The sequence below is a fragment of the Podarcis liolepis genome, assembly GCF_965112155.1.
Source record: "Podarcis liolepis genome assembly, chromosome: 10".
NCBI lineage: Eukaryota > Metazoa > Chordata > Lepidosauria > Squamata > Lacertidae > Podarcis > Podarcis liolepis.
This window is the reverse complement of record NC_139562.1, coordinates 162,730-183,709: the sequence shown is the minus strand read 5'-3', so window position 1 is coordinate 183,709 and position 20,980 is coordinate 162,730. Positions and strand designations below refer to the sequence as shown.

Genomic DNA, 20,980 nt, shown 5'->3' with positions numbered 1-20,980 from the left:
AGCCTTCAGAAGCCCTTGTCCCTCCCCCCAGCCTTCAGAAGAGGTCGGGGGACAGACTGTCCCCGGACCTGGTCTGAAGTCGGTTTCCCTAGGAACGCATTAATTGATTTTCAATGCATTCCTATGGGAAACCGTGCTTCGCAAGACGAAAAACTCGCAAGAAGAAAAAACTTGCGGAACGAATTAATTTCGTCTTGCGAGGCACCACTGTATTGTAGCGAAGAAGGAGGTGAAGAAGACATGCCCCCCCTTCCGTATTTTGGAAATGTGCACCCGGTTTCTCCCCCCTTTTTGGGGGGGGGGTCCCAGGAGAGTTGGGCCCTAAGCTAGAGCCTGTTGAGCTTAGACGTAACTCCCACGAGGGATCCGGCTCCGGGCGGGGGGCTGGCAAGGGGGAGACCTTTCTCTGGAGATCCCCTCCCGGAAGGGCCCCCCACCCCCTCGCCCCTTCTCAGGCGGATGCCCGGAGCAGCGAGGGAGAAGGCCCGCCCCGAGGGGACCCCAGGGGCCATCTAGTCCAGCCCCGGCGGGCCACCAGCTGCAGCGCTCCTCCCGGGACGCCGCCCGGCCTCTCCCCGCCCCTCCCGGAGCGACGCCTCGGGCTCCGCCGGGGGGCGGACCGGAAGGAGCCCGTGGGGCGACGGGGCTTCGGGCGAGACTCCGGAAGTGCGTCATCCCCGCGCGCCCCGGCGGGAAATTCAAAGCGGAGGCGGCGAGAGCGACGCGCACGAGGCTCCCTTCCCCCTCCCGGCCCGCCGCCCGCTCTTCCCGGGCTGCTCCCCCGGAGCCCGGCGCGGAGAGCCAGCCCTGCCTTCCCTGGAAGACCCGGCCGGGCGGCGCCTCCCTCCCTGCCTGCCTGCCTGCCTCTCTCGCCCGGCTTCCCGCTCGGCCCGATGGCGCGGCGAGGGGTCTCGGCCGAAGAAGCCCGCCGGCCGAGGAGGAGCGCGGCGTAAGTAGCGCCCGGGCCCCTTTCCAGCGGGGGGGGTTCCTCCGCGAGAGAGGCCGGCCCCTTCGGGAGAATAGAAAGATGGGGGGGGGGAGACACGCCTCTTCGTGGCTCAGGAGAAATGCTAAACTAATGAAGAGGAGGCGTTAGAAGCAAGTAATCAGCAGCATTGAAAGGATTAAGCACAGGATTAATAGCACAGATTAACTAAAAAAAAATTACATTTATTATGTTATTTGGATGTTCTTTTGGAGATATTGCCCAAATTCCATTGTCTGCGTTAGGCTGGGGTGTCTTATTTTATGTGTGTATGGTATGTTGCAACAACCCAATAAAAAGTAGAAAAAGAAATTGAAACATAACGACATCTATGTGTTTTAACCCCTTTTTGACGCCTTTAAATCTTTTAAGTAAATAGTGTTCAGTGGCATGAAGACATATATAGATGCTCTTCTGAAGGGAACTGGAATTGTGAATAAAACATGGTTGCCAACCCTGGAGTAATTTCACTCTTACTTTTGCCTTTCCGTGTTGAAGATGGACACCTGGAACACGAGAAGAGCTGCTACTCCAGGCCAAAGGGCCCGTCTGGTTTAGCACTCCTCTTCTCCCAGTGGCCCCCCAGATGCCCCAATGGCAGAAGCCCCTGGGCGCAACCCAAGAGCCCTCTCCCCATTGGTGATTCCCAGCAACTGGTATTCGGAAGCATCGCTGCTCCAACAATGGAGGCAGAGCATCATCACTGTGGCTCATAGTCACTGATAGCCCTCTCCTGCTCCATGAATTTGTCCAATCCTCTTTTAAAGCCATCTAGGCTGGTGGCCATCACTGTCTCCTGTGGCAGGGAGTTCCAGAGTTTAACTGTGCTGTGTGAAGAATCTTCCAATATTCAGCTCCCTTGGAGGGCCCAGAGTCCTGGGGTTGTGAGACAGGGAGAAGAACCTTCCTCTGCCCCCTTTCTCCAGGCCATGCATGAGGCTGTATACTTCAGTTTCCACGCTTGGTGTTTCCTTCACCTGGCTGTAAATTCAAACAGCCTTTTGACTTCCAACACAGACGGGCAGCAGCATTGAGTTCTGAGGCCGCACTGAACCTGCAGGCTCTTGAGAGACTCACTCCCAGTGCTGAGGAGAGAGTCATCCACCAGAGCACTTCATAGCGAAGCAATTCAAAAGCAGCCAGTCTCCCATCCTAAACTGTAAATGTCAGAACATTGTGTGCCCCCTGCCATATGCCACTGCAGTGAAGACTTTTGATCAAAGCTTCTTTCTGTGCATTTAGAATATGGCTGTGCAATGGCTAGCCACTTTCCTTTTACTGTTGTCTGCTTTTCAGCTCCACGAGTTCAGGCAGCGATGACGAGTTTGAAAACTGTAAGTAAAAGCTAATTTCCTCAGTGGGTCTAAAGATAAGTTATAGCACAAAACCCCCCTCAGAAAAAGCTACTTGTGTAGAAAAGAGAAGAAGAAGAAGAGTTTGGATTTGATATCCTGTTTTATCACTACCCGAAGGAGTCTCAAAGCGGCTAACAATCTCCTTTCCCTTCCTCCCCACAACAAACACTCTGTGAGGTGAGTGGGGCTGAGAGACTTCAGAGAAGTGAAGCCCGGGGAAGGAGTTACCCTCTTTCTCCGGGTTGCACCAACCCAGAAACCTTTTCCTATGTACTGATAGGTTCCCTTTCCGTTACACTTTTGCTCTCAGCTAAAATTGGTTCTTCTGTTGCCTTTGGGGTTAACCTGGTCCCCAGCTTTATTGGGGTGCAGGGAGGCTTGTGTTTTCTTCAGACTGCTGCACTGTCAGCATCTCTTCTTACCCACCGAAAAGCATTTCTTTCCTCGACGGTCGGTCCTGTTTCTGCCATGGACCAGAGTCTCTTGGCCAAAGGTTTCTTCTCTTCTGTTCTGCAGCTTCTGGGGGTGAAGCCCTTTGCCAGGCAGGCAGATTCCCTTTCCCTTGAGCTCCGTAACAGATGCCACCTGCATATAGATGCCACCTAACATTGAAACACAGCGCAACCTCTGAGTAGGACTTGGTGGGATGCCACCTCAGGAGGGCAGGCTCTGTGTAGCATCAGGTGGGGGGGGCGGCTCAGCAGCAACCTGCCACCTGCTTCTGACTAATTTTGGGTCAGTGGATGGGAGGAGGAGGAACCCGTCTGTAAAGGCGAGTGAGCCTGACAGTTTAACCTGTGACTCGTCTCTGGTGGGTCCTCCTGGGTGCCCCAGAGCCCTGCTTAAAAACACCGTATATAAACAGCCAGAAGAATCCCAAAATCAGGTTTCTTCAGTGGAACGTTCAGCGTCTCCTTTAAGGTCTTTCTGCTGGGAGCAGCTTCATGCTGGCATCTGAGCCCCTTGAATGTGGACCCAGTTTCTTCCTTCACCCCTGGTTTCATTTCAACGCTGGCTAGTTTTTGAAGCTGCCACCTTTGTGGGCTTTAGAAGAACAGATTTCAGGAAACAAAAAAGTGATGTTTCTCCCCCTTTCATGGTTTTGACTTAGTTTTATCTAGAATGAAGACCCCCAGACCTGCAACATGCTGCGTTCCGAGGACACAGAGCAGGTGGGTTCTGCCAAAGGGGGGAGGGCTGGGCTGGGTTTTTTCAAACAGTGAATTGGAAATCGTTTCAGCTGCCTGAAAGTGAGTAGAGCTCTGACTTGGCATGTTTATTTGAATTACATAAGCCCACAACTTACACACCTTTAACTTGTGTGTGTTCAGATTCATGCCCTTGGCATGCATAAATAAATAAATAAATAAATAAATAAATAAATAAATAGGATAGGATAGGATAGGTAGGTAGGTAGATAAATAGAGAGGGGGTGGGCATCCGGGAAAAAAGACTTTGGCAACCCCACCCACCACTGAGCCCAGTATGTGTTTGGACTATACAAGATTTTGTCTTCAGGCATGATCCTGGAATGCAACCCTTGTGTAAGTTGTGGGCTTACTGTATATTTCACAAGCAAGACCAAAGACTTGTTTTGCACCCTTGTTTGCCTTCTGATGCTGCTGCCTTTGTCTCTTGTGTCCCAGACTGGACGATTCCAAGGATGATTTCTTCACGTACCTCACAAGCAAATATGGATCTGGCAAAAAAGGCAAGTGATAGTGGAAAGATCCTGCTGCCAGTCGGAGGAGGCCGGGTGAGCTGTCCTGGTCCAAGGCAGGCCATCCATGTGTTTGTCCAGGGAGCAGAGTAGCATCTGGGTGGGGTGGGGGTGGGGTTCCCACTTCAAAATGGCCTGTTTTCTCCCCCCCCCTTCCAGGCTGCGTTTTGCCATCTCAGCTGGGCTGATGCGGCCCACGCAAGAAGCCCTCTCCCTCCCTGGGGACCCTGCGGAGCTCTGAACCTGGGGAGAAGTTGGTGGCCTCCTTTCACCCCACAGGAGTGCAGGAATTTGGGCCCCATGTCGGGGCGATACGAGATGGTTGGGGGCACTCACCTTGCTGTGATTTTATTTGCATGCCACCCTTCCACAGTTCAAACCTCGCTCAAGGCAGCTTACGACATAAAAAAGTATGTGACTCCAACACAACAAAAGTAGTCATAAACGATACGTAGAACCTTACAAAATACAAAACCAAGAAGTGCCTGTGAAATGTTTTTTGCTGACTTGCAGGGCCGCGGTCTGCTCAGGCGCAAGAGGTGCCTGGGACGCCTGGAAATGGGGCTGCTCCCTCTGCCTCGTTTCTGCCTCCCCTTGTGTTCAGCGAGACCGACAGCGACGACGACGACTCCGTCTTTGCCAAAGGCACCCCAGGGAACCCCCAGCAGCCCAGACGAGCGTGTCAGGCCCCCAAGTGGACCTGGAGGAGCTTGCCACGCCCTGTCGCTCGCAGGGGCAGCCCCGACTCTCCCTTGCGCGAGGGGGAAAGGAGTTGCTGCACGGATCAGTCTGGAGGCACCGCCCAGAGCCAGGAGGCGAGAGCAAGCACTGTGCTGGGATCGGACACCTCCTCCGACGAGGAGATAGACAGCCTCATGGTGCGCCTGAAGCAGAAGATGGTCCTTTCTGCAAGGAAGGCACCAGCGGCAGACCCCACGGGCACCTCCGGTAAGAGGCAGCTCTGCTCCCCCCTCACCCTGGAAGAGTCCTGGGCCAGGAGGGGGCTGGGGGGGCAGGAGGAGGGGGCTTCCAGGGTCCTCCCACCCTCAAACCCTGTGGCCACAATTCAGAGATCGCTGTAGTTTTGGCCCTCAGTTTGGTTGGGGGAAAGAAAGTGGGGAAGTGTTTTGTGCAGGCGTAAGGCTGGGGCCCCTCAGTCTTTCTCGGGAAGGAGAGTGAAGGCAGGCCGGGTCCTCAGCACCCACTTAACACCTTTGGGTGGGGGTGCAGGGCAAAGGGGGAGATTTCCTGAAACTGCAGCTGTAGGACCTTATTTGCCTTGTGGAAGGTGGGAGCTTGAGGGGAAAGGGAGACAACAAAGAAGCTTCATTTCTGTATGAGGGAGAAGAGCGAGAGCTAGCCAGACTGGACTCCCCTCTCCCCCCCCCCCACAAAGGTACCTGTGAGAAACCATCTCTGGCTGGATCCCCTGCTGCTTGGGGCAGGTGTCCACAGGTGGCGGGTTGCACATCTCTTTGCCTGCGAGGCTCTCCGTACTGGAGCCGTGAATAAGTGTCCTCCATGAGTACATTCTCCCTGAGCTTGAAAACAACCTGCAGGACTATTCCCCTCACCCCCAGTCATCTTCAAACTGTCGTATAATTAGAAATATCCTCATTTTAAGTAATGTTAGCACAGTCCTGGTCCTGAGGACTGTTGGCTTCAGAAGTGTGTGGAAACGGGGAACTGGCTGATGTTCGTTGGACTGGTGACTTGGGTCAGAAGAGGTTGGGGTTTGCCAAGGGCCCTGATAAAGCGCCATATGGTGTGGGGGATGTGGGAATGTTCACAGAAACAGGAGAGGATATATTGCTTATATCCTTCTCAGCTTGTGTTAACAAGTTCTATAATTTAGCAGAGTAACATTTCCCTTTTAAACTTTCACAGCGGATAGGTTTGCCAGGCTTGTATAAGCCTCTAAAATAAGTTTCCTGGTAAATCCCCTTTTATTCCCTCTTAAAAGAATAGACACAACATAGTCTTATATAAAAGTAAAAAATAGTTTACTTACACATCCTGTTCACAAATTGATCCCATAAGGGTCAAGTCCTCTGGGTCACCTGAAGGGTTCAGGGCAGGCAGAAGTGCTGCTGCTGCTTTGCACAAGGTGTTCGCTGACCCTCTTGCGGGATATGGGGGTGGCCATGGGCTAGCGCTAGAGGGGGCTAAGGCAAGCTTAGGGAGCCCAGTCAGGCCTGTCGAGGCAGATCTTGCTCACGAGGGCTGAGCAGAACCTGCCAGAGGAGAAGCCAGCCTGTCTGGATCGCGGGTGTCAGGAGTGAGCAGCAGAGAAGGGCTCGGAAGTGTTTTGGTTCTGCACGAGGGGCAGGCGCTTGAGACGGGGTAGCTGGGCCAGGCGGGCCTTTGCTTGGACCCTGCAGGTGTTTGACGCTGCCAGACCCTTGATTGGGGAGCAGAAAGGGCGTGTGAAGCTCTTTGGCCATGTGCTTTGCCCTGGCTTCCACTTGGGGCCTTGTCTGCCTGTGCTAAACCTTTGGCTTGTGATTGGTAGAGAGAAGAAACGTCCCGCCTCCCCTTGGAAGCGCCCGCCCGGCTGTGAAGAGCGAGAGCGCCCTTCCCACGCGGCCCAGATCGCCTCTTCCGGCCACGCCGATCTCTGTGCGAGCTCCGAAGAGCAAGGTGCTCGGTGACATCACCCCGTCCCACCAGACACAGATGAGGTGAGCTCATCTTCTGCTCATGCCTCTGTTCCCAGCTTTGGACTCTGGCAAAGCAGCCGGCCCAGGCCTGAAGTGGCCAGCCTGGAAGAACCAGCAAGCCCAGCCCCTCCTCCCTGAGGGCATGCCCTCTGCCTCCCATTCCTCTTGGCAGCCTGCAGACTGGGATGCGCGTTCTGGATCCGGCCCCCAGTGTCAGTGGCTTCCGCACAGGAGCTGCAGAAAAATGTGGTTGCTCAAGGCAGCCATGGACCTCTGGACTAGTCCCTGGTGAGTCTCCTGGACGGAGCCTGGGCTGCCCTTCCCTTCCCTCTCACGGGTCTTTGCCTCCTCAGGAGTTCCTGCCAGGTGCAGGGCTGCTTCTTGCAAGAGCTGTCCGACCCAGAATCCCAGCACTCTAAGCATTTCCGGAGAAGGAAGGGGGAGCTGGCCCAGAGCCTCTATGATTTCTACAACCGTTCCGTGTTTGAGCAAAAGGTACAGAGCTGGAATGGGGTTGTTTCTGCTCCAAGCAGGTGGGCCGCTGGGTCTGGCTTCTGCTCGTGGCTGCTGACCCCTTGTCTCTCCTCCTATGGATCCTGTGGCCTCTTGAGAGGGTTTGGGAAAGGGGGCAGAAGGGCAGCAGCGAGAGGTTCCTTGCCTGCTGTATGAGCTGCCTCTGGACTCTTGCCTGGATTCCTGCATCAGCAAAACTGAAGTAAAGAGTCACGTGGCTGAGTGGGGGCTGTGCAAAAGTAATGCTGGACCTCTCTGCAGGCTCCCTCTCTTTGAAGACTGAGAGGAAGATTGTCTGCTCTCTGCTCCTCCGCAGAGCCAAGCTGCACAAAGAGGGCTTAGCGCACGCCTGCCCTGGGGAGTCAGTGAAACGAAGGAGCACAGGGAGTGTTGTGAAAGGCCAGCCAGCCAGCCGGGCTCCCCTTGTCTCTGGCCAGCCTGGCCCTCAGCTCAGAAGTCAGGAGTGCGGCTCCAGGACCGGGTAGGGGCTAAGCTGCTTCTCCCCCTTGTCCTTTCAGTTGCCAGAGAAGATGGAGATTGTCTGGAACAAAAAGATGCGGAAAACCGCCGGGTGCTGCGTGAGTGGCCAGCTGAAGGGCCCTGAGGGGCAGCGCTATGCCCGGATAATGCTGTCGGAGAAAGTCTGTGACTCTGCAGGCAAGTGGGGGGAAGGGGTCTTCCTGGGGTCCTGAGTCTCTTCTGAGTTGCTGCAAGGCCAATGCTGCCTTTGGATGGCAGCGCACAGATTCAGAAAGGAGCTTTGAGGTTGAAGAAGTAGAGGGGAGAGTAGTGGTATTATTTTTATTTCCTTGCATCCAAATCCCACCTTTCTTCCACCCTGGAGCCCGGGGGGGGGCGTGTCTATGTGGCTCCCAGGCTGTCACCCATCCAGGCACTGATCAGGCTCAGATGTGCTTGATTTCAGGAAGGGTGGGGGCCTTATCCCAGGCCACCAGGCCACATCCTGCTCCCCACCATAGTAGAAGACGTGTCTTGATTACTGGCTTGGGCTATTATCCCAAGCATTCCTCTTTGTTAACTCTAGTTTAGCGTTAGTGCCATGCTGTAAATCAAGACACCGGGGGGGCACGCGATGTATCAACAGACCTTGACCAAGCGTGGCAGATGCAGCCTGTCTTCCCTTGCCCTGCTGGTCTCCTGGACAGGCTTGTTCAAGGAAGGGCAGTGCAAGGGAAGAAGAGTCACTCAAGGTGTGGGAAGCTGGTGAGTGGGGCTCGGCGATACATTGATATATCATCCAAAACCGGTTTGAAGTCCATTTTGTGATACTGGTTTCATAATTCTTGATCTGACTATATATCGCAAATCATGTCTCTCTGTGTTATGCAAAAATTATGATGCGGGGAAAACTGTGAAGCCAGCCAGTGCCTCTCCAGAGCTCCATCCTTATTTCGGGCGTTGTGATATGTCACTATATTGTGCTTTGGCTGGTGATATATTGTGATGCTGAAAGCCAGAGATGGCCCAGCGCTGGTGGTGAGCCTGGTGCATGTGCGCCTGCGCATCAACTGGAATCATGTCTCCTCGCTCCATGACTCTCCTGTCTTGCGCAGATCGACTCCGGGACACTCTGATCCACGAGCTGTGCCACGCAGCTGCCTGGCTGATCCACGGGGTCCGAGACGGCCACGGCCGGTTTTGGCGCTTATATGCAAAGAAGTCGGCTGTGGTGCACCCAGAGCTCCCAGTGGTGTCGCGATGCCACAACTATGAGATCAAGTACAAGTTCACCTACGAGTGCTGCCGGTGCAAAAACACGTGAGTGAGGATCGGGGCCTGTTCTGGTGAGGCATTTGAGCCCCGGTGTGCGTTGGGTGACTAACCCCGATCCCGGCTCAGCTATTGCAGCTAGTCCTGAGTGAGACCCGTAAAAGAGTCTCTGCATCTGCTAGTGATTCTAGGAATCTCCAGCTTTCCAGGGCCCTGATCCTGTAAGCCCTCATGGTTTTGTGGGCTAACCCCACAGAAGGTCGTCAGACCCCACCCATTCTGCCCCCTGCACTTCAGCTTTTGGAATGAAGTTTGGAGGATATCCAGATATATCGGATTTTGCAGCCGGTGCCTTGTGAGGGAAGTGGGAGTGTGGGGCTGCCTCCTGGCCCTCAGGAAGAGCCGTCTTCACTCTTGAGCTCTGCCCTGCTCAGCCCTTGAGTTCTTCATCAGCTTGGTCTCCGTGGTGAGGATCAAGGGGAACGAGGGCTCGAGAGCTGAAGGAGAGCCCTGTGGCTGCTGGGTCAGGCCAAGGGGGTCCTTCTAGGCCACCCTCCTCATCCCACAGAAGCCAGCCCATATGCCCCCCAGGGAAGCCCCCCCCCCCGGCAGAAAGTGGAGAGGGGAAAGCTCTTCTCCCTCTCATAACTCTAGAACCCGTGGACATCCAAGGACATGGGGAGATTCAGGACAGGCAAAAGAAAGTATTTATTCACATGGCACATAGTTTGTGGAACTCATTCCCACAAGAAGTAATGGCAGCCGCTACCTTGGGTGGCTTCAAAGGAGGAGAAGTCGAATACATGGAGACTAAAAGCTGTGTTCTCCCCCCCCCCCCCTGTCGGAGGCAGTAAATACTCTGTTGGGAATCACAAGTGGGGAGATTTGCTGCTGCTGCTGCTGCTGCTGTGCTCAGGTCCTGCTTCTGGGACCTGGTGGGCCCCTGAGGATAACAGGATGCGCCCCTTTGGCCAGATCCCTCAGGCTCTGAACCAAAGCCCATCCTCACCAGATGCCCAACTTAAAGACTCTGCCTCAAGTGCCAGGCTAAAGTGCCCAGGGAGGAGGGCATGGGCACCTCATAGAATCATAGACCTCCCAGGGCGGGAGTCGTTGTAGCAAAATAAAAAGGGTGCCAGAACCCCAAAAGTCCTCTGCCTCTCTTCCCACTGCCTTCTCCATCGCTCACATAAACCCAAGGCCAGAGCTTGGCCCGGATGACGGTCTCCCTAATACTCTGCAGGAGGAGTAACATCATCTGGGGATCCTGCAGGAGGACAGTAGATAAGTACATGTCATGGTGGCTGCAGAATTTGTCTTCCTGGGAGTCATCGGGGAGATTCTTGGCCTCAAGGTTGAAAGCAGCCTGCTGAGGCCTCCTGTCTTGGACACAGATGGGTGGCAACTGGTCCAGGGACCAGCTTGAAATTGGCTCCCTCTTTGGGGCCTCCCTACCCAGAGAAACTAGCCAGGCCTGCTCACAACTCACAGTTCCAGGGGAATAGTTGGGGTTGCTTTTTCAAGAAGGGCTTCTGTTGACCAACCACTGAATGTGTCCAGATTGGCTTATTGTGTGCCTGCCTTGGGCTCTGATCTGCAGGATCTTTTCATGTGTATGGGTGGGCTTCCAGTGGGCATCAGGAGTGCTGGCCATGTGGCCTCTTGCTGAATCCGGCTGCCAGTTAGTGGGTGTTGCTCACAGCCGCCTCCTCCGCCCGCCCGCCTGCTGCTCCCTCAGTCTGCCTCCTGTGTTTTTGCTTTCCAGGATTGGGCGCCACTCCAAGTCTCTGGACACCCAGCGCTTTGTCTGTGCCCTTTGCAAGGGGCAGTTTGTGCTGTGCCAGCCCACGCGCAAGGATGGCACACCAGCGAAAGCACCGCTCACGCCGTTTGCAAAGTTTGTGAAAGAAAACTATGGCTCTGCTAAGCACTCGCAGAAGGGGCTGAGCCACGGAGACGTCATGAAGAAGCTCAGTGCAGATTTTGCTGCCCAAGTTTCTCTCACCCCACAAGCGACTCTCCCACACTAGCAAAGGCTTGGGCAGCAGCTCCAGATCCCTTGCTGTACGTCTGGGATGCTTTCCTTCCCCAGAAGCAACCAGGTGGGGCTGGGGCCACCTCCCCAGGAACTGCCGGGTCTTTTCTTCCCTTCTTCCCCCACTCCAAATGTTTTTTACAATCTTTGCGTGCCTGGTCTCATTTGCCCAGGCGATTAAATCAGTTTGGTAACACATTGACTTATGAATAAAGCAAACTATTTGTGTGTCCTGAGTATTGTTTTCTTCCTAATTGCGCTTCGGAGCGAGCTCTAGCCAGTAGGTCATCATATGCCCCTCCCCACATGAGCACGATGTCCCTGCCACCCACCCCATCTGAGAAATACTTTCTTACTTGGTCATGCTTCTTTGAGAACAGGAGCCTGGAGCAGGCCAGTGCTACCTAAATCAGCCCAGAAGCAAACGCTGCCACCTGAGATTGGGCTGGGAAGTGGGCCTCTGTGCTTTGTGCTATGGTGGCTTTGAGGTTGAATCCTGACAAGACAGATGTACTGTTTTTGGGGGACAGGAGGCGGGCGGGTGTGGAGGACTCCCTGGTCCTGAATGGCGTAACTGCCCCTGAAGGACCAGGTGCACAGCTTGGGAGTCATTTTGGACTCACAGCTGTCCATGGAGGCACAGGTCAGTTCTGTGTCCAGGGCAGCTGTTTACCAGCTCCATCTGGTACGCAGGCTGAGACCCTCCCTGCCCACGGACTGTATCGCCAGAGTGGTGCATGCTCTGGTTATCTCCCGCTTGGGCCACTGCAATGCGCTCTACGTGGGGCTACCTTTGAAGGTGACCTGGAAACTACAACTAATCCAGAATGCGGCAGCTAGACTGGTGACTGGGAGCAGCCGCCAAGCCCACATAACACCGGTCTTGAAAGACCTACATTGGCTTTTAGTACGTTTCCAAGCACAATTCAAAGTGTTGGTGCTGACCTTTAACGCCCTAAACGGCCTCAGCCCAGTATACCTGAAGGAGCGCCTCCACCCCCATCATTCTGCCTGGACACTGAGATCCAGCGCCAAGGGCCTTCTGGCGGTTCCCTCACTGTGAGAAGCCAAGTTACAGGGAACCAGGCAGAGGGCCTTCTCGGTAGTGGTGCCTGCCCTGTGAAATGCCCTCCCACCAGATGTCAAAGAGAACAATAACTACCAAATTTTTAGAAGACATCTGAAGGCAGCCCTGTTTAGGGAAGCTTTTAATGTTTGATGTATTACGGTATTTTAGTATTTGGTTAGAAGCTGCCCAGAGTGGCAGGGGAAGCCCAGCCAATGGGCAGGGTATAAATAATAAATTATTATTATTATTATTATAGTGGCTTCGGGGTGGGATGTGGAATGTGGGGATCCTGGCTCCCAATGCAGTAGAGATGCAGTGCCAGAATCTCACCCCTCGACTTGTAGCTCCTTGTTTGGGGCAATCTATGTAGAAAGATAATCGCATACTTGCAGCTAAGGTGTCTTTGCTTCAGAAAGAAAACAAGCAGCTGAGGGGAAGGCCTTTCAGACTGGGATCCGGGTGTGGGATGGGCCAAGAGCTCTGCTGGGCCCAACAGTAGCCTCAGGAGGGAACTTTTCTTCAGGACAGCAGCAGGGGGAGGAAGGATTGAAATGTGAATGGACAGCTGCACAAACGGCCTTCCCAGAATCCTCACCCTGCCTTGTTTAACCACCAGCTTCTCTGAAACTGATTTCGCTGGATGAATTGGCCAAATTGTCTGGCGCCAAGGAGAACCATGGCACGGATCCTGGCCCTTCATGACCTTCATGCCTGGTGTGAGTGGTGCCCACTGGTGTGTGTTCTGGGTGGCAACTTCCTTCTGGAGTCCCTTTGGCTGCTGCTTCCCAGTGAACTGTCTTTGGAGCCCACAAGCCAGGGGAAGCGGAGCTGTGGCTCCAGGTGGTGTCAGATCCACCAGCCTGTGGGATGGAAACACTGGGAGCAGTCAAGTACAACATTCCTTGTTTTGCTAGAGTGGACATGCAAGGGGATGTTTGGTCCAGCTAATCAAAACTTCCTGTTCCTCCTGGCCTGGAGCATCCTTCCTTGCATGTGACTAGTGGGTGGGCGTGACCTTCCCAGACCTGGGAAAAAGCCAAGGCATGCTGCCACTCTCTCTCTTTTCCATCTTCCTTTCGTCCTGCGAACTTCCTGACTCACCTGGACTGGACTGCTTCCAGCCAGAAGTCTCCCAGGTCATCTCCCATATGGGGTAAAACTCTACATGTTTTTAACTTTAAGCCTAAAGCCTGCCTTCAGGGATCACACTCTGCCTGATCATGCATAAAACTACTTTATGTTACTTATGAGTAAGACTGTTGTGTCTTTATTCTTTTAGGAGGGATCAAAGGGATCTTACCAGGAGTAATAGAACATATCTCAATCTGGGCAAGCCAGATTGAATTGTTTATTGTCTTAAGAGGCTCACACGAGTCTGCAACCAGCTTTCTGCTGTGTAAGAAGGAGAATGCACTCTGCTGTATAAAGAAACTTGCTAGCGTGAGCCAATGCTCAGGGGTGAAGGGACGAACAATACCTGCAGTGTCACAGGTTCCCCACCCCTTCCACTAATGTACGTTTGTGCTACTAATGCACTTCACCACAAAGACTCCCTGGCCATTGGCCAGAGAAGGCAGCAGCCTGTGTTGCCCAATGTTTTGCAGTTTCTGCCTCCTGAAGTGGGCAAGGGCTATTGCCTGAGGGCTGGTGGGTGGCAGCAGGCTGCCATGAAAGCCTATGAGAGGGTGCAGGTGTTGCTGCTGACTGTGAGGCCGATGGGCTTGCCTGGGAGTAAGCAGAGGCGCAGCAGCCTCTTCCTCCCGCTTGACTAGAGACCCCTTAAGAGGACAGGAAGCTGCCCAGCACTGATGCGCATCCACACACATCCTTTTAATTGGGGGGGGGGGTTGGTCCATGTTTCCTTCCGCCTCTGATACGAAGCGAAGAGCAGAGCGCATGAGCTGCTGCAGTCTCCAATCCCCAAACAGCTTGTTGCTGTCTCTGAGTCAGGATTTCTGCCTCCGCATTTAGAAGTCTACTCTCAGGCCTTCTCACCTCTGCTCACACGCCTGGAAGCCGCTCTCTCTCTCAAGACTGCTGGCTGCTTGCGGGCATCGCTTGCTGCTTGCTGCTGCTCTTGGGGCTCCAGAGTGGTGGCAAACGTTCGGCAGCTGCTGCCTGAGCATCCCTCTTTGCGGACCTTTGAGCGCTTGCGCCCCGAGAGGATTTTTGTGCACCCTTGGGAGGCTGGCTACTGGGAGTGGGGCCAGTCTTCTGAGCCCCCTGTTGCTGGAGCCAGCGGCGCATGTGCGCCAGGCCCCGCCCATACTGGAGCTCCCGCAGGAGCTGCTCCTTCTGCTCTCTCAGCTGCTGCCGGAAGGCTTTCAGGCCTTTAGCTCGCTGGATGAGGCCGAGGAGCTCGTTGCGCAGCCTCCTGTTCTCCTCCTTCACTTGGTTGGTGTGCTGGATGAGGCTGCGCACGGCTTCCTTCTCGGCCTTCTTGGCCAGGGCCTGGACCTTCTGCTCTGCCTGCACCTCGTACTCCGCCTTCTGGTGCAGGTACTTGCTCTTGAGCAAACGCATTTCCTCTGAGTGCTGGATCTTCATGGCCAGCAGCTCCTTCTCCAGCTCCCGGATGCGGATGAGCTGCTCGGACTGCAGCTCCTTGAAGGGCTTGAGCTCCTCAACCTCCTTGGTCATGAGGGAGAACTTGGTCTCCATCTCAATCAGCTGGCTCCTCATCTCCGTCTCCTTGTCCGTGTACTGGGAGGTCAGCTCCTCCTTCTGCTTCAGGACACTGGTGAGGTCAAAGAGGTTCTGCTCGTTGAGGGTGGTGATGGCGTCCTGGCACCGGGCAGCGCGCCTGTTCAGGTAGTTCAGGTAGGCCTTGCTGTTCTGCCGGATCTCCTGCGCTTCCTTGTCCAGGAACTCGTTCCTGCTCTGGAACTGGTCCACCCATTGCGTGTAGGTGTGGATGTGCTCTGCCAGGATGAGGGACTCCTTCTTCAGGGACTGCTCTTGCTCCGTCAAGAGCGGCCCAGTCGTGCTCTGGCTCTTGGCGATGCTCTTCCGAGCTTTGGACTTGGTCTTCTTTGTCGCCATGCTGTGGCAGGGGCTGCCCTCTGAGGCACTGACAAAAGAGAATGCAGTGGGGTTTTATTTTAAATGTTTTGGTACCACGTTCTGAGGTACTGAAGTCCTCAGTCAACTTTCTAAAAGCAGCAACATACAAACAGTCAGTTTCAATATAAACGGAACTCTTATGAGCCATCATTTGAACTGCTGATGATATTTTGGATCTGCACTGAACCAGCACCATTACCCATGTGTCATGGACTGGTTGGACACAAAGGAATAGTGGGAGGAACCAGTTGGGGAACCACCAAGGGAGGAAGGCTCAGAGTCGGCGGCTTGGTGGTGAGATGACAATGAGTGGTCGGAGGGTGAAGAGGGAGCAGACTGGGAGGAGGTGGCAGAAGCAGAAGAGGTCTGGTGTTTAGTGAGCGGGGGGGGGGGGGTCTGTGGCAGAGGGAAGTCTGGAATCAGAATCAGAAGCGTAAGCAGGAGAGTGGGCTGAGGGAGGCCAAGAGGCAGAGATGAGTCAGGCTGGTGAAGAAACACAAGTGTCTTCCACGCACACACACCCTGCTGTGACAAGCTTTCCTCCTCCCTAGTCTCCCAGGATCAGGAGAGGCATGAAGCAAGAGGAGTATAGGCAGAAACGCAGGTGCCGTCTCAGATTGCTTGGGAAGGCCCTTAGCTGTGGGAAGGTGGGGACTTTCAGGCTCCACAACTGCCTCATAAGGTTCAGACCTACCAAGGAAGACTTGCTGTGCTCTTTAGGCTTGGTCCTCTTGTGCAGATCCTTTTTTTCTAATCAAGAGTTAACTTCACCTGCTCTGTGTGATTTACTGCTTGCTGGCTCCCTCCTGACATCACATGGGAACGGACAGAAGCATTTGAGGCATGTATAAAAAGAGTTGGAGAGAGAGGGAACAGGGTGCCCCCCCCGGAGCTCTCCCTGAGCAAGGGGCTGTTTGCCAGATTCGGGGCTGGAGGGGGAGCTCCTCCATAGCGCCCAGTCCATTTTTTTTAAGAATAATTTTTTATTAACCAACCAATCACATCAAATCAAACCAAATTACATAAATTCCAAATTACACAGCCGAATTTTAAATTTTTGCTGGGGGTACCCATATTTCAAGTTCCGAAGGGATCCAATCAACTTCTTGCTTCTTACTGCTGTTTTAATGTCCACAAATCTAACCTTATGATGTTCACAGTACTATCCAGTCCTTTCTTATTATTTTTCCACGTCTCTTGTTGTTATTTTCATATATTTTTCCTTTCTCTTTGTGACCTCTGATAGTCTCCACAAGCTGGTTAGAACAGTTTGTAATCCTGCGTGGATATTATTTTTTTTATCCAGTAGCCATATCCAGACGTTTTCCATGTAACATCACTTCCATACATCAAAACAGTCTTAGCATCATTAATCTTCACCAATCTGCCTCCTTTCTCAAAACCTCTGAGGAGATTCATTAGGAATGCAGTCTGAAAACAAGTCCATTCTTCCTCCCGGCTGTAAATCCTTTGGCAAGATGGCAACTCCGAATTAATTGCTGCGCCATTCCCAAAAGCTCTTATTGCTTCTCGGTCTCCATAAAGCATACTTTTGGTTAAAGTTTATCTCCACACAGACCTTAATCATCCTGCTTGGGTCAGTTCAACCGACGGTTCTAATGAGGAGGGGTTCTTGTAAATCACATAGAAGGAAAGTAAAAAAGGTCCCCCCCCCCATTCAGCCCCGTTGTCAACATACCCCGCCTTTGGTGTATCTTCATCGTAAAATATTCCTGTTTCTCCAGCCCGTCGTCTTCTTTCGCAGAGGTCACTTAAATTAGCAGACTTCACTCCCCTTCTTCACTTGAAATATGTGCATTTGCTTCTTTTGTAATTAATTATTCCAAATTGCTGCAACTAGTGCGTGATCAGAGACAGCGTCCAGGAGAGCCGATGTCCACATGGGGGCATTCTGCCTAGGGCCCTCACCCCCTTCTTTCGAATTAGGGGGTGATTTATGGGCACAGCAGGCAAGGGGAGTGTTCCCCATTTTCTTGGGGCAACAAGGGAGGCTGACTACTCCCATAACAGCCTCTTAATTACCCCGTGTGGGTCGGAGAGATGGTATTGTCGGCCATCTTCCAATGCGCCCCCTAGTGGTCCCGCCATAGCGCCCAGTCCATAAGGATGTAGTCAGCATATCTCTTTCTTGAGCACTTGAAAAATGCAGCTATGCCAGAATGCATAATCTGAGAGATTTTGTTTCGGCATCTCAGAAGCTAGCTCAGGACCTGATTAGTGCTTTGTGCTGAAGCTTCTTCAATTAATTGGGTTTTCACTGTGCATTATGTTAATTTAAAATTTAAAATTAACATAATGCACAATTTAAAATTAATGCATAATTTTAAATTTTAAATTCTCAAACCTCTATTTAGCTTCTCCTTTAACAAATAAATGAACCCAAAATGCAAGAAATTGTCAACAATTGTAAGATTAAATTTAGCTCCTCACAGAGTTTCCTGGAATGGATCTGCTTAATCTATATGCAGAAGTTCTAGAACTCGCTTAGGATTTCTTTCACATTTTGTGTTAATTGGAGCTGTTGTTGATCTACACTCCCTCAGCAGTTACAGAGTCTATATTTACCTTGTCGGCAGAGAAACACCATTTTTTCCTCTGTAAATTTATTTCTCTATCTGTAGATTTGTAATCCAAATGTTTCCTGAGGCAATTTCTTTTAAGGTGATTTTCTGATCCACAGTTGTAGCACCTACAGATTCCATAAACTTTCAACATGTTGTCACTCTTTCTTTCTTCTACATTCACTTCTTTATCTTGGCTTGTTTGTTGAAACAGCTCTCTGCCATCTTTCCTTGCTCCTGTCTGCTTTCTCACTTTGAAATTCTTTAAAATAGTCCAAACTTCTTTTGCAGTTAGCAGCCCTCTAACAGTCAGTAATTGGCTGTCTTCCAGATCAGTAATTATTGTGGCTCTTGCTCTCTCCTCTCTGTGAAGCCATTCAGGAGAAGGTAAAGGTAAAATGGTAAAGGGCCCCTAGACGGTTAAGTCCAGTCAAAGGCGATTATGGGGTTGCGGCGCTCATCTCGCTTTCAAGCTGAGGAAGCCGGCATTTGTCCACAGACAGCTTTCCAGGTCATGTGGCCAGCAGGACTAAACTGCTTCTTGTGCAACGGGACATCGTGACAGAAACCCGAGCGCATGGAAACACTGTTTACTTTCCTGCTGGAGTGGTACCTATTTATCTACTTGCACTTTTTGGGGGTGTGCTTTTGAACTGCTAGGTTGGCAGAAGCTAGGACAGAGCAATGGGAGCTCACCCCGTTAAGTGAATTTGAACCACTGACCTTCTGATCAGCAAGCCCAAGAGGCTCAGTGGTTTAGACCGCAGCGCCACCCACTCCCTTCTCAGGAGAAGGAGGGTCTGAAGGTGGTCATGAATGCAGGGTCCCATAAACCTTCTCTCCAGAGCAGCATCTCCATCTTGACACACCAACTGGCATAATTCTTTTCTGTTAGTTTCTCCATACTCAGAGACACAGACATTGTGAAACTTGCTTGCTCCCTTCCTGCAGTTAAACTTCCTGCAGCTTCCACAACCACTTAGGTAGGATTCACAGACCCCCGTTTGCCCCCTGAGTTATCTGCAAAATCTTCCTTGACTGTGATGAGTTCAGATTGCTGGTTTCCAAAGTGTGGGATTGACTTCAAGAATTCGCTTGTTGCTCTCTAGCGCCACCTGCTGGCCACACCGGGCCCATAACCTTTGTTGGTTGTGCTGAAGTAACCGCTTCTCACAGAGGCTGAGGAAGATGAGTTCTTAATTCAGAGGTAGCATTTAGATGAGCAAACAGGCAACCAGTCTAATGTAAGGATTCAATACAAAGTCTCTCTCTCTCTCACACACAAGAGGGTGCAGTCTTTTAAGTACAAGAAAATGGTGCAGTTGTTGCAGGAGTCCAAGGTTGCTTTTCCGTCACTTTGTTCTCCTGGTAGCAGAGGGTGCTTCCTAGCAGAAAGTTCTCCAGCTGTAATCCCCCTGCTGCAGGTCCTTGACAAAATGCTTGACATTCACACCATCTCCTCAACCTCCGACAAACTCCGCATTCTCCTCTCAGACCCAACTCTACACCTCTGCTAGCTTGCACACGCAATTCCCTTCTAAGGAGACTGTTCACGAGACTCACAAGACTCAAGACAGTGACTCAGAAGCTGGACTTTAGTTCTAGTCACCTGTTTCACAGCTGTCGCAGTTAACTCCTTCATGTAATTTATCCTTTGTAAAATACACAATTGTAACACATATATCAACAATGACTTTTTGAGCAACCTTTTTGGAGACGCACCATAGCTCAGTGGTAGACTTGCCTGCTTTGCATGTGGAAAGAGAAAGAAAGAAAGAAAGAAAGAAAGAAAGAAAGAAAGAAAGATGGAACCCAGGTTCCATCCCTAACATCTCACCTAGCAGTTGGTGAGAAAGACCCTTCTCTGCCTGAGGTTTGGGAGAGCTGGTGCTAGGCTCAAAAACAGGCTATTCTGGGCTGGATGAACCTGCCCTGGTCCAAAGCCTTGGACTAGTCACCAAACAGGTGCCAAACAAGGATGGCACTTGTCACACAAATCCAAGCAGACTTTAGGCTTGTTCTGAGGCAGCAGGTCCCCTCCCCCCCCCCCCCGCAGGCTGAGAAATACAGGTAGCAATTTGACAGAGTCGCCCATATCCCTCGCATCTTTAGTGCCTGGCCACTATGTCTTGTCTTAACACTGCAAGGACTAACAATGAGATTGTGGTCTGAAGATAAGTGAGAATATACCTATCCTGCCCTGCCCTGTGCTGAGGTGCAAAGGAGCTCTGCTTCAATGCGTTCCTGTTGTACCATTTCTGACGCTGGGACAGGGTGGGCAGCCACCAAGCAGCTGGGAGAGACTCTGAGGCTGAGAGGGTGGCAGGGGCTGAAGGAGTGGGTCTTTCCTCACCTTTCCTCCAAGCAATGGGTGCTGGCGGTGCTGGCAGTGGGGACACGTACGGAGAACGGAGGTTTCTGTTAATATGGGCCCTGCTAGCCCTGAGGAACCATCAGCAGCAGCAATCCTGAGCAAAGAGCAGAGCAGCCGCCATGAATGGCAAGCTCAATTCTGGGCCACTTTGTAGAAATGTCTTGGACATTTTTGCCCCATCAGAGTGTCAGTCATGCGAGACTTTGGCCTCTTGGATGATGAACCCTCCTGAAAAGCTTAAAGGCAAAAAAGACACCAAAGAGAAGAACTCTGGTATCACAATGGAGGTGGAATCCCCACATTGTTGAAAATGGAAGGTGTCCAAAGAACAGAAGACCGTCAGAATCATGTGCTCAAGAGAAGAGCAACTGCGTCACAATGGAGGTGGAATCACCACAGTGTTGAAAACAGAAGGTGTCCAAGGAGGAATAGAGGAGCCCTGCTCCCCCCCAGCCCTGACCGCTTTGTCCACACAGGCATAATTTGGAACGCTTCTACAAAGCTGCATAATTCTTCAAGATGGGAGACCATCTCCCTGCCCAGGGGTGTCCTTAAGGCTTTGCTAATTTGGCCCCCGCCAAGGGTGCTGGCCTGGGGGAAGCAAAAATCACATTGCTGCTTGGCCCCCCTGGGTTGCTGGTGGGCCGAGGGCAGTGGGAGAGCAGAGGTGATCTTACTGGAACTTGAAGACTGGGCAGGTGAGGGGCTTACTTCTGAGTAAATGAGCCCAGGAGTAGGCTGGGAAGCTGAACTGCCCAGCTCTTCCCAAACCCCTTGATTCCCATCCACCTTTGCCATGTGAAATGTTTTAACAATGACTTTGTAGCAAGGGCATCTCTTTCCCTCTCCCCTCCGCCAAATCTCCACTTCGGCTCCTATTTCACCTTTTCCGT

At 52.4% G+C, this 20,980-nt stretch overlaps 2 protein-coding genes across 3 annotated transcripts; one reads left to right on the top strand and one right to left on the bottom strand.

The window, feature by feature from the left end:
• The first annotated feature begins 697 nt into the window (after positions 1 to 697).
• Positions 698 to 11,235, top strand: LOC310687398 (germ cell nuclear acidic protein-like). 2 transcript variants are annotated; one of them, XM_083462447.1, is made up of 10 exons: positions 698 to 949; positions 2,282 to 2,319; positions 3,452 to 3,512; positions 3,987 to 4,051; positions 4,574 to 5,008; positions 6,573 to 6,741; positions 7,074 to 7,215; positions 7,752 to 7,890; positions 8,808 to 9,012; positions 10,730 to 11,235. In XM_083462447.1, the coding sequence occupies exons 1-10, from the start codon at positions 894 to 896 to the stop codon at positions 10,992 to 10,994; spliced, it is 1,575 nt and encodes a 524-aa protein (XP_083318573.1). In that variant the 5' UTR covers positions 698 to 893; the 3' UTR covers positions 10,995 to 11,235. The 2 variants fall into 2 exon arrangements, with proteins under 2 accessions (XP_083318573.1, XP_083318574.1); XM_083462448.1 differs by lacking the exons at positions 698 to 949; positions 2,282 to 2,319 and adding an exon at positions 2,448 to 2,517.
• Positions 11,236 to 13,874: 2,639 nt separating this feature from the next.
• LOC310688194 (coiled-coil domain-containing protein 166-like) lies at positions 13,875 to 20,393 on the bottom strand. The gene is made up of 2 exons (XM_083464323.1): positions 20,067 to 20,393; positions 13,875 to 15,138 (listed from the first exon to the last, which is right to left on the bottom strand). Exon 2 carries the CDS (start codon positions 15,108 to 15,110, stop codon positions 14,097 to 14,099), a length of 1,014 nt encoding a protein of 337 aa, XP_083320449.1. The 5' UTR covers positions 15,111 to 15,138; positions 20,067 to 20,393; the 3' UTR covers positions 13,875 to 14,096.
• Positions 20,394 to 20,980: the final 587 nt, after the last annotated feature.